General features: G+C 37.9%; 3 protein-coding genes across 16 annotated transcripts in view; 1 reads left to right on the top strand and 2 right to left on the bottom strand.

The window, feature by feature from the left end:
* si:ch211-160o17.6 overlaps positions 1–3,961 on the top strand; it is a 9,235-nt gene extending 5,274 nt beyond the window's left edge. The window contains exons 4-6 of the mRNA XM_001922269.9: positions 1–60; positions 1,502–1,646; positions 2,808–3,961. The exon at positions 1–60 is cut by the window's left edge and continues 76 nt beyond it. Coding sequence (XP_001922304.3) covers positions 1–60; positions 1,502–1,646; positions 2,808–2,909 — 307 coding nt within the window. The 3' untranslated portion in view covers positions 2,910–3,961. The remainder of the gene's footprint in view (positions 61–1,501; positions 1,647–2,807) is intronic.
* A 327-nt stretch (positions 3,962–4,288) lies between these two features.
* Positions 4,289–9,576, bottom strand: b3galt6 (UDP-Gal:betaGal beta 1,3-galactosyltransferase polypeptide 6). Of its 7 annotated transcripts, none has more exons than XR_012386867.1 (4): positions 9,240–9,576; positions 6,252–7,988; positions 5,739–6,161; positions 4,289–5,694 (listed from the first exon to the last, which is right to left on the bottom strand). XR_012386867.1 is itself a non-coding variant. In XM_073916077.1 (2 exons), the coding sequence occupies exon 2, from the start codon at positions 7,979–7,981 to the stop codon at positions 6,974–6,976; it is 1,008 nt and encodes a 335-aa protein (XP_073772178.1). In that variant the 5' UTR covers positions 7,982–8,101; positions 9,213–9,576; the 3' UTR covers positions 4,289–6,973.
* A 3,992-nt stretch (positions 9,577–13,568) lies between these two features.
* The window catches only part of hipk1b (homeodomain interacting protein kinase 1b), a 30,099-nt gene continuing 27,462 nt past the window's right edge, over positions 13,569–16,205 (bottom strand). For all 8 annotated transcript variants that reach the window (XM_009305774.4, XM_009305775.4, XM_073916252.1 and 5 more), the window contains one exon: positions 13,569–14,682. In XM_009305774.4, the coding sequence (XP_009304049.2) occupies positions 14,272–14,682 (411 nt within the window). In that variant the 3' untranslated portion in view covers positions 13,569–14,271. The remainder of the gene's footprint in view (positions 14,683–16,205) is intronic.

Below are 16,205 nucleotides of genomic sequence, written 5' to 3'. Positions count from 1 at the left end.
AGTGCTGGAGTCCTGCAGCCGGAGAGGATTACACCGTGAGCTCATCATCAGCCACAGATGGTGAGTTAAAGGGTCAGGAAACACTAAACTAAATGTTCTGAGATTATAAAGTCTGCACAAACAAGAAGCTGCAACCTTTTATATTCCGTATTGTGACGCAGTTCCTAGAGAAACGGAATATTAAATGAGAAAACAATGGGCGTGGCTTGTTTTTTCCTACTGCGAGCTGATTGGATGTAGTGGACTCCCCCTTCTAGCACTTAATTTTCTGAGCACAGTTACTTTGTATTCAGCACTTGTTGTGTGTATTGCCCTTCTTGTTGAATCACTGAATGCCTCCTCAATTGTGAGTCACTTTGCTAAATGTAAATGTAAGATTTGTGTGTTGAACATCAATTAAGCCAATGTTAGCATCTTTTCTTTCTCGCATTTCTGTCAACAACTTTTAACCTTCAAAAGTTTGAAAAAAGTGATTTATATGAGCATTTTAATAGTGTAAAGTGCTATTTTTTCTGTGTTGGTGTTGTATATCACTCTACAAAAACCTTGTAATAAACTGCCCGTACAATTTCTGTTCTGTTACGTTTTCAGACTTATTTCTTTACATTTTTATAATATGTATAATAGAGATCAACCTCCCATGATGCAAATCACAACTGTGAATAAATCGAAAACACTAAACACTGAATCTAATTACTAATTATTATTCATGAGATATTCATTTCTTATCCTATGAGAAGAGCTGCTTCTGAATTATTCATTCAAGCCGTGAAACCGTGCAGAATGTGGCGTTCATGATGGATCGCCGTGCTGTTATTGTTGTCAGTACCAACTTCTATGAGTCTGTGCTGAAATTTATAATAATGTGACAATAGCAAGATTTCCCAGTAGCATTTGGAGTGCTTCTGAGTGGATTGCATTCTTGAACACTGATTGAAATGCAAATGTATTTATAATACTCCACCACAGTGCTAGTTTACCCAGCTTTGCCAGTTTCGTTATTCTATGACGAGTGTCCTTTTTGGGTGTCCTAATTTTTCTCTTGACTAAATTAAGATGCTTGTATGATCTGTTGTGTGGATGAGAGAAGTGATCTAAAGGGGCAATCCAGCAGGATCAGAGCGAGCCTCTTACCCAGGGCACGGCCTCCGCCGTCTGGATAAAATCAGCACACACTCATCTAACCTCCTGTTAGAAAACACAGCCAAGACACTTCTCTCTGAGCCAGTGTGTGTTGTGTGTGTGAGCTCCTGCACCATCAAGTCCTGTTCCCTTAAATTTGCATTAAGGTAGTTTTTGAAGGTCCCATGAAGTGCTTTGAAATGTGCATGTTTGTTCAACGTGTGACGTAATCCCAATTTAAACATGGCGAGAGGGCGGGGCATAGAGTATCCCCTCCCCTTTTTAAAGACTGTCAATAGCTTTTGGATTTGCCACCCAATCACTAAAGTATATTAATTAGCTTATGTATTTTGACCACAAATGTATGCCTTGCTTGCAGTGGTCTTCTGCCTGAAGAGAAGCCGGAGCTGAAGCGAGTGCTGGAACATAGGAGACTGGAGCAAAACAGAGACCAGGAACAAGCCTCACAGCCGCCGTCTGACCTGGAGAAAGAGCTGAGCAAGAGACGCCAGATACTGCAGGCGGTGTGTGTTCACTGACACCGACACCAACACAATACTACAGTAGTGTATAGTAAACACTGTATATGCACTGTACTGTTTATGAATACTATTGTCAAGTACTTGAAGAAATTCTATAGTTGCCATGGTAACAACAGAAATGTCAAAGACTAACAGAAATCTAAATCTAATCCAATACTGTCGTTTTCTACAACTATAGTTGCCATGGTAACACAACAGCTATAGTAATAGTAACAATTGACCCAGTACTGTCGTTTTCTATAACTATAGTTGCCATGGTAACGCAACAGCTATAGTAATAGTGACAATTGACCCAATACTGTCGTTTTCTACAACTGTAGTTGCCATGGTAACACAACAGCTATAATAGTAATAATTGACCCAATACTGTTGCTTTCTACAACTATAGTTGCCATGGTAATGCAACAGCTATAGTAATAGTAACTATTGACCCAATACTGTCGCTTTCTACAACTATAGTTGCCATGGTAATGCAACAGCTATAGTAATAGTAACAATTTACGCAACACTGTCACTTTCTACAACTATTTTTGCCATGGTAACACAACAGCTATAGTAATAGTAACTATTGACCCAATATTGTCGTTTTCTACAACTGTAGTTGCCATGGTAACACAACAGCTATAGTAATAGTAATTATGACCCAATACTGTCACTTTCTACAACTATAGTTGCCATGGTAATGCAACTGCTATAGTAATAGTAACAATTTACGCAATACTGTTGTTTTCTACAACTATTGTTGCCATGGTAACGCAACAGCTATAGTAATAGTAACAATTGACCCAGTGGTGTAGTTTTCTGCAGGTATATTACAAAACACCACAGTTTGCTGTTTTAAAAATTTACTGTATTACAGTATTTATTATCAGTTCACTACAGTCAATATCACAGTATGCTGCAGCATTCATTAACAAAGAGTTGTAAATGCTATAATATATACACTTTTTACTGTAGTATGGTTCAACAACACTACAGTATTTATTATAAATCAAATTACTGTAGTAGTTTTCATGCAAGAATGTTTTAAATTCATCATAATTGACATTAAGATCTTTTATTTTGTTTCCAAACACTGTAAATGGCATAGTGGATTTAAACTCTGTGTTGTTTAGTAAAGTCACTGTGATTCTCTCCATACAGTATGAGCAAGAAGAGCTGAGACGCAGAGAGGACCTACGAAACATGCCGGAGTTTGTTCGAGTGCGAGAGAACCTGAGGCACATCAGCATCACAGGCTACTGAATCCACAATCATGATCCATTTCCTCAAAGCGCTTCTATAAGGAACTGATTTTTGTGACTCACTGTCAAAATTGTGTTCAGTCCACATGAAATAATAAAGTGCAAAAAAAAACTTTTCAATCACCATTCTGGGGGAACACAGCAGCTAAGTGGTTAGCACTATCGCCTCATAGCAAGAAGGTTGCTGGTTCGAGTCCCAGCTGGGTCAGTTGGCATTTCTGTGTGGAGTTTGCATGTTCTCCCCGTGTTGGCGTGGGTTTCCTCCGTGTGCTCTGGTTTGCCCCACAGTCCAAACACATGCGCTATAGGGGAATTGAATAAACTAAATTGTCTGTAGTGTATGAGTGTGTATGAATGTTTCCCAGTACTGGAAGGGAATTCGCTGTGTAAAACATATGCTGGATAAGTTGGCGGTTCATTCCGCTGTGGCGACCCCAGATTAATAAAGGGACTAAGCCGAAGGAAATTGAATGAAGGAATGAACAGTCAGTCAATGCTATCTGGCCCTAGTCATGAGCAAGTGTTTCTTTAGGAATTAACATTATACAGTATTTTTATGTTGCTTTATTTAAATAAGTTAATAAAGTTTTTCTTTATTAAGTTTAACTTAATATTATTAGTCAGTTTGATTATTAAACGTAGAGATGACTAAAAAAATCAGAAGATTTAAAGGGCACATATGATAAAAAAAACAAATCAACTTTTGTAAGCTGTTTGGACAGAACTGGGCTATAGTATGTGCTCTGTCCTATTAGAGTGATAGAAACACTACAAGATATATAAAAATATCTGTTGAACTCTCTGTGATTTACGTTTTATAAGTTTAAAACGTTTTTAAAACCGAGCATGTTTGTAATAAAGACGCTGGTATGAAAATACAAGATGTGCAGCACCTGAAACTACTGATACTGGAAGCCTTTACTGGCATTTCTCCTGTGATGTTGCGATCAGTGTGTGAAGAGTGGGAGAAGAGGATTGCATTGACAATCCAACACAATGGGCAGCACACTGAACACATTTTATAAGTGATCAGAAACTTGTAAATAACTCATGAAAGAATAAAGTTACATTAAAACCAAGCACACCATTGTTTTTCTTGTGAAATTCCCAATAAGTTTGATGTGTCACATGACCATCTTCCTATTAGAAAAACAAAAGTTGGATCCAAGATGGCCGACTTCAAAATGGCCACCATGGTCACCACCCGCCTTGAAAAGTTTGCCCCCTCACATATACTAATGTGCCACAAACAGGACGTTAATATCAACAACCATTCCCATTTACTCCTCCATATAAATGGCCCACCCTGTATAATCCGCACCCTGGCTGTGAGGCCATATATTTAGTCATTTTTTAAAAGTATTCATACAAGGCAATGATGTGTAAAAACGGCACAAACAAAAAAAACATTTAATAAAATTTGAGGTACATTATTTACAACGAAGTCAGTCACAACAACACGTAAAATACTAGAAATACAGCCAAACCTGGTGGCCAAACTCTCAAGTCAGGTTTATCATCATCATCATCATCATATGGCAAATTTGTGAGCAACAACAACAAGAAACAAACAAAACGTCGCAGCTTCTTGGTCACAATGATGGGAAAAAGCATAAGCAAGCTTTATAAACGTTTATCTTCAAGTATCTTTCCTAATAATAAACCATTAGTGTGACCCGTCCATTCCTGCTTCACATTTATGAAGGAGTCATTTTACTATAACAGAAACAGTTTAAACATCTCAGGATAATGAATAGAGAATTCTGTCAGCGGACGTCAAGTATCTAGGAGGAGTATGCAGACAATACAGCAGGAACATGACTTTACCCACAACCCCCCAGGCTCAATCACCAGAATAAGTAAAGGACACTCAACAATGCACTGTAAAACAGCCTTGTTAGCATTACAGCTCAAACAGTGCGTTTACTTTGTAGCAAGTAAATAAGCGCATCATTCTTGAGTTGACAAAGCTTGTTCAAATCAGCAACTAAAATTAGCTACTAAGAAAAGCTGGCTGGGATCTTAGTTCAGTCTACTTAAAGATTTTAGCAGACAGAATTTCAGATCCTCCAGATACTCCTACTAATTTTGAACAGTTTTGTCAACTCAAAAAGTAGGAGTTAATCTACTCGTTAAATTTAAAGAATTAGTTTACTCAGAAATGGAAATTATCCCATGATTTACTCATCCTAAAGGCATACTAGCTGCGTGACTTTCTTCTTTCAGTCAAATTCAATGTGAGATATTTGAAGCCAAATTTAGTACAAGAAAAAAAAATGAAGAAAAAAAATTAGTTACTTCAGAACTCCAGGCTAGTTTTTACCAGCAGACGGCGCTCTAGGCTACTTTTAACAGCTAGTTTAAACAGCAGACGGCACTTTAGACTAGTGTTTAACAGCAAGTGCCACTCCAGGCTAGTTTTTACCAGCAGACGGCGCTCTAGACTAGTTTTTAACAGTAGACGGCGCTCTAGGCTACTTTTAACAGGCTAGTTTTTAACAGCAAATGACGCTCTAGGCTAGTTTTTACCAGCAGATGGAGACTATAGAGCACCATTTGCTGTTAAAAACTAGCCTAGAGCGCCATCTGCTGTTAAAAACTAGCCTAGAGCGTCATCTGCTGTTAAAAACTAGTCTAGAACATTGTCTGCTGTTTAAAAACTAGCCTAGAGTACCATCTGGTGTTAAAAACTAGCTTAGAGCGCTGTCTGCTGTTTAAAAACTAGCCTAGAGCGCCATCTGCTGTTAAAAACTGGCCTAGAGTGCAATCTGCTGTTATAAACTAGTCTAGTTTATAATAGTCTAGTTAAAAGAGGCAAGTTTTTAACAACAGATGGTGCTCTAGATTAGTTTTTACCAGCAGATATCGCTCTAGACTAGTTATTAACGGCAGATGCCGCCAGTCTAGAGGGTGCTAAACTAGCCTAGAGCGCCATCTGCTGTTAAAAACTAGCCTAGAGTGGCGTCTGCGGTTAAAAACTAGCCTAGAGCGGCATCTGCGGTTAAACACTAGCCTAGAGTGTTATCTGCTGTTAAAAACTAGTCTAAAGGGCCGTCTGCTGTTGAAAACTAGCCTAGAGTGGCGTCTGCTGTTAAAAACTAGCCTAGGGCGCCATCTGCTGTTAAACACTAGCCTAGAGCGCCATCTGCTGTTAAACACTAGCCTAGAGCACCATTTGCTGTTAAACTATAGCCTAGAGCACCATCTGCTGTTAAACACTAGCCTAGAGCGCCATCTGCTGTTAAACACTAGCCTAGAGCACCATTTGCTGTTAAACTCTAGCCTAGAGCGCCGTCTACTGTTAAAAACTAGCCTAGAGCACCATCTGCTGTTAAACACTAGCCTAGAGCGCCATCTGCTGTTAAACACTAGCCTAGAGCGCCATCTGCTGGTAAACACTAGTCTAGAGCGCCATCTGCTGTTAAACACTAGCCTAGAGCGCCATCTACTGTTAAAAACTAGCCTAGAGCGCCGTCTACTGTTAAACACTAGTCTAGAGCACCATCTGCTGGTAAAAACTAATAAATTTATTAAATGACCACAGCTTTAATACATTCTACATCATCTGCCGGAAAGGTAGTCTCTCATTTAGTAAGTTTATAACGTTAAAACAGAAATTCTTACGCAAAAATCCATCAATTCACCACAGGAGACCTCTAATCACCCAAACATGAGGCACTTTGCCATTGTAGAGCTGGGAAAGCACAAGATCATATTTCTGTAATAACTCACATTGGATTCGACTGAAAGAAGACAGTCAAGAAAAAGATGAACAGTCATATACACCGAGGATGCGTTGACGGTGAGTTAATCATGGGCTAATTTACACGTTTGAGTGAACGAACCATTTAAGGCAATCAGCTTCCACACGTTCCCAAACTAACTGCATTAAACGTCCATAAGAGCAGCTTTCCTGCAACACAAACCTCCCATCAATCTCACTTAAAAGGCATTTTTAAAAAGGTTACGTAATGCTATTGCGGGCTGACGCACATCATTGATAATAAATAAATAAATAAATATCACATGGAAGAAAGAAATGCATAAGACGCTGGGTGTGAAGAGTCACGGGATGCCATCTTTCCGCTGGCAGCACTGCGACGGCGGGACGCTCCAGTCGTAGATATAAGACAACCGCAATTTGACCTCCTCTTTGCACAAGCGTCCGTCTCTCTGCAGTGTCTGGTGTTTCTCCAGCATGTCCTCCAAACTCTGCTTGTGAGTGACCAGATATTTATTGCTGCATCCGCGAGACTTGTACTCCGTGTCGAAGCGCGGATCGTGAAGCCGCTTCACATCCACCGGAGCCAACCACGCTCCCAAAGACACGTCCTCGCTCTGCCAGATCTTCAAAAATCCCACGTTCAGACGAATATACCGCACGAGATCCGCAGACAGCACATATCCGCCACCTAAAGCGTAGGGTAAGTAATAATCGCACAACTCCCACGCACTTTCCTTCCACTTTCCCGCAGTTTTCACTCTTCCGCGCCCAGAAAAAAACCCCCAGTAAAGACGCTCCTTGGGTTCCTTGACTTTCAACTCTTCCTTAAGAAGATCCAAGCGTGCGAAAGTGTCATCGTCGGCCTTTAGTACGAATTTAAACTCCACGTTTTGGTCCAGCCATGAGTACATGTGGAGCAGCTTCTGCGTCAGGTTTTCGTATGAATCCCGGAGGTCAGGGAGCAGGAGGAGGTCATGGTGACGGATTTGTTCGGTTGCCAGATTTTGCAGATCTTCAGCTGGTAATCCCTCGGTGCCGATTACGAACCAGTAGAGCACCTCAGGGTCGTGTTTGGTCAGCCATGTGCTGCGGATAATGCTGCGCCGCTCTGTGTATTTGGGTCCGGTGGTGATGAGGATGACCAGGAACGCCGAGAGCTCTTTAGGACGAGCGGGTCCCGCCGGCGGCTTCTGGTGGGACTCGGCTTGCGGAGCCGCTCCTGGAGATTCAGCCGGCTTCAGCGTCTCTGATGTACATTTGGCGAGGAATAAAAGCACGACGGCGAACAGAAGGAGGACGCCGAGAGCCAGCGCTGTCTTATGGCGACACACGAGACGGAGAAGATTCATAATGTCACTGAGGAAGAGAAGAGATCTGATCAATTTTATATAGGGTGAAATATAAAGGCCTGTTTGTTCACACCATGGCCACAATGTGGCGCTGTAGGTCAGTGTTTCCCAACTCTGTTCCTGAAGGAACACCAACAGTACACATTTTCAACCTCTCCCTAATCAAACACCTGAATCAACTCAGCAGAACATTAGAAGAGACTCCAAAAATAAAATAAAATAAAAATATTCCATGCATGCCCCATAAAAAAGCATCAAGTAATAAACCCACAAAAAAGGCCATGGATAACAAGTATAGTTTTATATAAAAATTACTACTATTAGAAAGCTTAATTCAGTACAGCAAACCAATTAAATAAGATAATTATTAAATATATGTATATTATAATAATTAAATATTCATGAGAGAATATTAAAACCGTAAAAAAAATTAAATACTATATTATTCTGGCCACCAGGTAAAATGATATATTAATAAGAGAATAATAAAAACGTAAATAGAAAAAAAGTACTGTATTATTCTGGAAACCAGGATAAAAATATTTGAATAAAAGAGTAATAAAACATCAGATATATAAAATACTGTATTATTTTCGAAATCAGGCAAAAATATATTATTAAGAGAATAATAAAACGTCAATATATAAAACACTGTAATATTCTGGAAATCAAAATATTATAAAAATATTGAACTTAAAATGGTTCATTAAAAAATTAAAAACTGCTTTTATTCTAGCCAAAATAAAACAAATAAGACTTTCTCCAGAAGAAAAAATATTATGAGACATACTGTGAACATGTCCTTGCTCTGTTAAACATAACTTGGAAATATTTTTAATAAATAAATCAATCAAAGGGGGGGCTAATAATTCTGACTTCAACTGTAATATACATTAATAAGAGAATAATAAAGCTGTAATGAACAGATAAAATACTATATTATTATTCTGGCCACCAGGTGAAAAAAAAAAAAAAAATATATATATATATATATATATATATATATATATATATATATATATATATATATATATATATATATATACACATACACACACATATATATATATATATATATATATATATATATATATATATATATATATATATATATATATATATATATATATAAGAGAATAATAAAACAGTAAATATAGAAAATACTGCATTATTCTGGCCAGCAGGTAAAAGAAAATTATTGTAAAAAACACAGCCATCAAACAGTGCTCACCGAGCTAAAGATGTTATTGCCTTTTACCTTGTAAATCTCCTCCAGACTGATCACTGACTGCGTGTTTTGCTCATCTTGTCCATCTTCATGGGAAAATGCTGTTTTTGCAGCTGATGATGATGAGCTGGAGATTTACCACAGCTCCCGCTTCTCCTGACAACGCGTACAATATTTACACTCAGCAGAGGCTCAAACCTGCAGCAAGGACTGAAGATGTGAGACTAAAATTTACAGCTTGCAACGTTAAGAGTTTTGAACGCCTCATTATTTATTTCTTCAGTTTCAACGCGCTGCACTTCCCGTCCATTACTACAGCAAACCGAGAAGAAACGCTGCTCTGACTGACTGACGAGCGGCGCTCCCTGCCGGACTGGATGATCATCGTGCCTGAAGTAAAAAAAGTACGGTTTTTTAAGGTGCTGTTGACGGTTTTGTTAATATGAATGTTAAAAATGAACTATTGTGCTCCAAAACCGTGACAAAATTAGCGTAATTAGAAGGTATAAGCATTCTTGCCACACCTACAATGAAATTATTTGGATGTACTACATTTCTTTACGGTAATTGTTTGTAAATCATTTATTTGGACTGAATTTACACTAAACGAATTAAGGTGAACATTACTTCATTTAACTTGTTCGATTAAATTCAACCTATATAAACTGTTAGGAACATTTTAGCAAAAATCGCCCTTTTCCAGCGTGTTTTCATCAAATCTGACTGATATTTGGGCAAAGAAATGTGAATTACTTGCGTTAAAACATGTTATTTGCTCTTATTCACAACTTAAAATGTAACATTTTGCGAGTTAAGCATTATATTCATAAATATATAGCGCAAAAGTTTGAAAATATTCATATTTTTTCTCCCATATAACGTATTTTATTCCCTTGCACCTCTATGTCCCTTTATGGACTCCGTAGGTTCATAAAACAAATCGATTTAAAATGTAAACACACAACAAAATATGAATATAAATATAACCACATGTACATTTTTAAAAGAATATGACAAATCTTGATATTTTAAGCCTGTTTATTCATTAATTAATTTATTTTCGGCTTAGTCCCTTTATTAATCAGGGGTCGCCACTGCGGAATGAACCGCCAACTTATCCAGCATGTTTTATGTAGCGGATGCCCGTCCAGCTGCAACCCATCACACTCATACACTACGGCCAAATCAGCTTATTCAACTCACCTATAGCGCATGTGTTTGGACTGTGGGGGAAACCGGAGGACACCCACGCCAACATGGGGAGACCATGCAAACTCCACACAGAAATGCCAACTGAGTCAGCCGGGGCTCGAACCAGCGACCTTCTTCCTGTGAGGTGATCTTGCAACCCACTGCGCTATATAATATAGTGTAAAATGAACTATAATTAACTATACACCACCATCCTTACTACAGTATTTCAGTTATTATTTTAACTACCAGCATTCACAAGTTAATAATAACTGAACATTTAAAGCTAAAAACAGCAAGCAGACAGAACAGATCGGATGTTTTGTGATGTTTGTTTATTGATGGCATTACAATGGAGGTGTTTTTTCATTTCCATCGTTGTTTGACATTACAAAATGTGTACAGTACTTTCTTGGTTGATGCTAAACGTTCTCTGAACTCAAAAACACAGCCAAACGCGTTGGAGAGAATGTGAAGGCACGTCATGTTATTGAGAGCAGGACAAGAAGGACCGCAGCGGTCAGTCACAGTGTCGTTCAGAGCAGAAGACCACAGATCACATTAATATCCGTCACTGACCGCGCACACACACACACGCACGCACACAGCTTTAGGGTCAGCGACTTTTTGGTGCACTCTAGTTTGAAAAGCAGACTACTAATAAATGCTGCAAACAAACCACGCTTAATGGGACAGTTCGCCAAACAATTCTGTCATTATTTACTTATCCTTGTTCCAAACTTTTGAGTTTCTTTCTTTAGTTGAACACTAAAGAAGATATTTTGAAGAATGTTGAAAACCTGTAACCATTGACCTCCGTTGTATTTCTGTTTTCTGTTGTGGAGGTCAATGAATTTTAAGTCGTTCCAAACTTTTGAGATTCTTTCTTCGGTTGAACACAAAAGAAGATATTTTGAAGAATGTTGGAAACCGGTAACTATTGACTTCAACTGTTTTTTTTCTCAATGGAAGTCAATGAACCTCAAGTGGTTCCAAACTTTCGAGTGTTTGTCTTCAGTTGAACACAAAAGAAGATATTTTGAAGAATGTTGGAGACCTGTAACCATTGACCTCCATAGAATGTTTTTTCTGTTATGGAAGATAACGAACATTGTCGTTCCAAACTTTTGAGTTTCTTTATTTTGTTGAACGCATAAGATATTTTGAAGAATGTTGGAAACTGGTAACTATTCACTTTCTTATAATCGTTTTTTTTTTCTACTATGAAAGTCAATGTAGCTCAGTTGGTTCCAAGATTTGCCAACAAAAAGCAAAGCCTCTTTTTTTCAGTTGAATGCAAAAAATATTTTGAAGAATGCTAGAAACCGGTCATAATTGACCTTCATAGTATTTGTTTTTCTTACTATGGAAGTCAATGAACCTCAAGGGGTTCAAAATGTTCAATTTTCTTTATTTGGTTGACCACAAAAGAAGATATTTTGAAAAATGTTGGAAACCTGTAACCACTGACTTCCATATTGTTTTTTTTCCACTATGAAGTCAACGAACCCGAAATGGTTCTAAACGTTTAAATGTCTTTATTCTGTTGAACACAAAAGAAGATAATTTGAAGAATGTTGAACACCTGTAACCATTGACCTCTATAGTATTTGTTTTCTACTATGGAAGTTAATGAATATCATGTCGTTCCAGACTTATAAGTTTCTTTATACTGCTGGAAACAAAAGATAATTTGAAGAATGTTGGAAACCGGTAACTATTTACTTCCTTATAATCTGTTTTCTACTATGGAAGTCAATGTAGCTCAGTTGGTTCCAAGCTTTGCCAACAAAAAGCAAAGCCTCTTTTTTTCAGTTGAACACAAAAGATATTTTGAAGAATGCTAGAAACCGGTAACTATTGACCTTCATAGTATTTGTTTTTCTTACTACGGATGTCAATGAACCACAAGTGGTTCTAAATGTTTGTGTTTCTTTATTCAGTTGACCACAAAAGAAGATATTTTGATAAAATGTTGGAAAACTGTAACCACTGACTTCCATAGTAGAAAAAAAAACATACTATGGAAGTCAATAAACCTGAAGTGATTCCAAACGTTCAAGTTTATTTATTCTGTTGAACACAAAACATAATTTGAAGAATGCTGAAAACCTGTAACTATTGACCTCCATAATATTTGTTTTCTTTAACTATAGAAGTCAATGAAGTTGTACAAAACGTTCTAATGTCTTTATTCTGTTAAACACAAAAAAAGATATTTTGAAGAATGTTAGTAACATTGAGTAACCAGTGACATCCAGAGTATTTGTATTTCAGCAATGAACCTCAAGTCATTCCAGCTTTTTAAGTTTCTTTATTTTGTTGAACACAAAAGAACATATTTTGAAGAAAGCTGAAAACCTGTAACCATTGACTTCCATAGGAAAAAAACATGGAAGTCAATGGTTACCAGTTTTCAACAATCTTCAAAACATTATTTTGTGTTCAACAGATAAAAAAAAACTCGAAAGTTTGATTCAACTTGAGGTTCACTGACTTCCATAGAAAAAATCCAGATATTACTATAGTCAGTGGTTACTGGTTTCCAACATTGTTCAAAATATCTTCTTTTGTGCTTAACTGATAAAGGAAACTTCAATGTTTCGTTTCACTTTAGGTTCCTTGACTTCAAAAGAAGAAAAAGAAAAAAAAAGATATTATAAAAGTTACGAAAGTTAGTAGTTACAGATTTCCAACATTCTTAAAAACATATTATTTTGTTCAACATATAAAATAAACTTGATTGGTTGGTTCCACATGAGGTTCAATGACTTCTATAGAAGTAAAAGAAAAAACTTTATGGAAGTCAATGGTTACCGGTTTCTAACAACATTCTTCAAAATATCTTATTTTGTGCTCAGCAGATAAAGGAAATTTAAAAAGTTTGGTTCCACTTGAGGTTCACTGACTTCCAAAGAAAAAAAATACATACTATGGAAGTCAATGGTTACCGGTTTCCAACATTCTTTAAAATATCTTCTTTAGCGCTCATCAGATAATAGAAACTTGAAAGTTTGGTTCCACTTTGAGGTTTATCGAGTTTTATAGAATAATAAAACCAGATATTATGGAAGTTACAGGTTTCCAACATTCTTCAAAATATCTTATTTTGTGTTCAACACTGGAAACTCAAGTTTAATACCTCTTGAGGGTAAATAAAAACTGTAATTTTTTATTTTTTGTGTGTGAACTACCCCTTTAATGTCAGAAAAATGAATCATCTGTGTGTTATTATCATAGGTTCCAATGTAGCGTCAGATTCTCATCTATCTCTTAAAAGTTAATAACCTAACCTCGTTTCTCCTTGGAGAACTCGAGAGCATTGACATGATTAAACAATTTCTTAAGGAAAAATAAAGGGTTAAAAGTTACTCCTTATATCCACTGATATTCCTCACAACATACACTCTACGACTCTACCAGGACTTAGATTCGACTAACATGTAGCGCACTAACTTAAATAACAATACGATTAGGGTACATGATACATTTTTTTCCCTCCCTCATTTCCGTCAACACCTCCTCCCGGTACAGTGGTTGAAAAACCAGTCAGCTTCACGATTAAAACTTAACTTAAAAAGCAGAAGATATCCTACGACGACGACAAACCAAAAACACGACACCGAATTTAAAAAGAGAGTTTAAAATAAGGAAGGATTAGTGTAAGGAGTTTAGTCTGGATTACTAGATCGATCCTCTATGTCAGCATGATTCCTCTATTGCTTACGAATTAAAACGAACATGTCAGGGCTAAGAAAACGATCTCAGCTAAGATGCACAATATTAATTGACAAGGCTCTAAAAACATAAATATGACAGATAAAAACCAGCAGCTGATTGGTCGGTGGGTTGTTTTGTTTGTAAATATGTCTCAAATATAGGGGTATTGCGGGACCCTACGGGGGCTGAGCTGATATCCGCTATAAGCCCCGCCCCCACCGCTCTCTCTAGTGGTGCTGGTGTAAGGGTGGGCGGGGTAATGTTGCTGGTAGTGGGCGGAGATTCCGTGGACCACACCCCCAATGCTGTCCTTTGGGATTAGACTGGCTGCATAGTGAGTGGTGGGCGGGGCATGGATGGAGGGGGAGGAGCCCTGGACGAGGAGGTGCTCCATGTGGGAGGCCGGGTTGGGGTAGGTGTATAGACTGGGGGTGCTGGTGAACGACGGCGCCTCCTGCAGGCAGTAATGGGACGAGGCCGGCGGGTACGTGTGCTGGCGGCGCAAAGATGAGGATGATGGGATGACCCCGGGCGGTGGTGCTTGAGACGAGGAGACAGTGGTCTGGAAAGAAGGAGAGAGGACGTTGAATGTTAGCAAAAAATAACAAGAAATATTACAACCCCAAATCAGAAAAGGTTGGGACAGTATGGAAAACGCAAAAAAAAAAAAAAAAACAGAAAGCAGTGGTTTTCTAAATTGACTTGTGTTTTACTTCAGACAATACAACAAACATTTATTGATTGATTGATTGATTGATTAATTGATTGATTGATTGATTGATTGATTTACTTTTCTAAATAATCCAATTTTGGTTCGTGCAACACATTAAAAAAAAAAAAAAAAAAATTGTAACCGTAAAGCTTTTACAACTTCGCAATGTCGCCATTCCTATTCACAACACTTAAAAGACATTTAGGGACTGAAGACACCAAGTGATGAAGTGTTTCAGGTGTCATTTTGTCTCATTCTACCTGCAAACAAGTCTTAAGGGCAACAGTACGGGGTCTTCGTTATCAGATTTTGTGCTTTAAAATGCGCCACACATTCTCTATTGGAGACAGGTCAGGACTGCAGGCAGGCCAGTCAAGTACTTGTATCCTCTTCCTCTGCAGTCAGGACTTTGTAATGTGTGCTGAATGTGGTTTTGTATTGTCTTGTTGAAATATGCATGAGCATCCCTGGAGAAGAAGGCAGCATATTGTGCTCCAAAATCTCCATGTGCTTTTCAGCATTAATGGTGCATCACAGAGGTGCAGGTTACCTTTGCCTTTACCATGACAGATCCTGGCTATAGGACTTGTTGCTGGTAACAGTCTGGATGATCCTTTTCTTCTTTGGTCCCGAGCACATGGCGTTCATTTCTCCCAAAAAATACTGATTCATCAGACCACAATACACATTTCCACTGTATGATGATCCATCCCAGATGCCTCCGAGCCCAGAGAAGGCTCTTCTGGACACAGTTAACATAGGTCTTCCTATTGGCACAGTACAGTTTTCACTGGCATTTGTGGATGTAACTACATTTTGTAGTACTTGACAAAGGTTTGCTGCAGTAGTTCTGAGCTTAAAGGTGATTTCGCTTATAATACTGATATGCAGCACTGCCCCAGGGATCGGAGATCATGGTTGTTCAGCTTAGGCTTGTGCTCTTGTCCTTTAGGCACTGAAAGTCCTCCAGATTTCTTGAATCTTTTAATGATGTTCTGCACTGTTGATGGGGAAATATCCAAATGTTTTCCTCTCTTTCATTGCTTTTAAACATTTCAATAATTTTCTCACATATTTGTTGGCTAACTGGCGATCCTGAGCCCAACTTTGCTCCAGAAGGACTAGACCTTTCTTGGATGCTGCTTTTGTATCAAATAATAATTACAATCACCTGTTTCAAATCACATCATTATTTCACCAATTTCTCTGATTACTAGCCCTAAATTGCTCCTGTGCCAACTTTTTTGGAGTGTGTTGCAAGAACCAAGATTGGAATAAGTGTTTATTTATAAAAAAAAGAAAAAAAGAAAAAGAAAAAAAAAATCACAAGGAACACATTAAATAATGTTTGTTGTATTGAAGTGAAATACAAG

Source organism: Danio rerio, chromosome 11 (genome assembly GCF_049306965.1).
Source record: "Danio rerio strain Tuebingen ecotype United States chromosome 11, GRCz12tu, whole genome shotgun sequence".
NCBI classification, from domain to species: domain Eukaryota; kingdom Metazoa; phylum Chordata; class Actinopteri; order Cypriniformes; family Danionidae; genus Danio; species Danio rerio.
The sequence above is the reverse complement of the archived record's forward strand: the minus strand, read 5'-3'. Positions and strand labels throughout refer to the sequence as shown.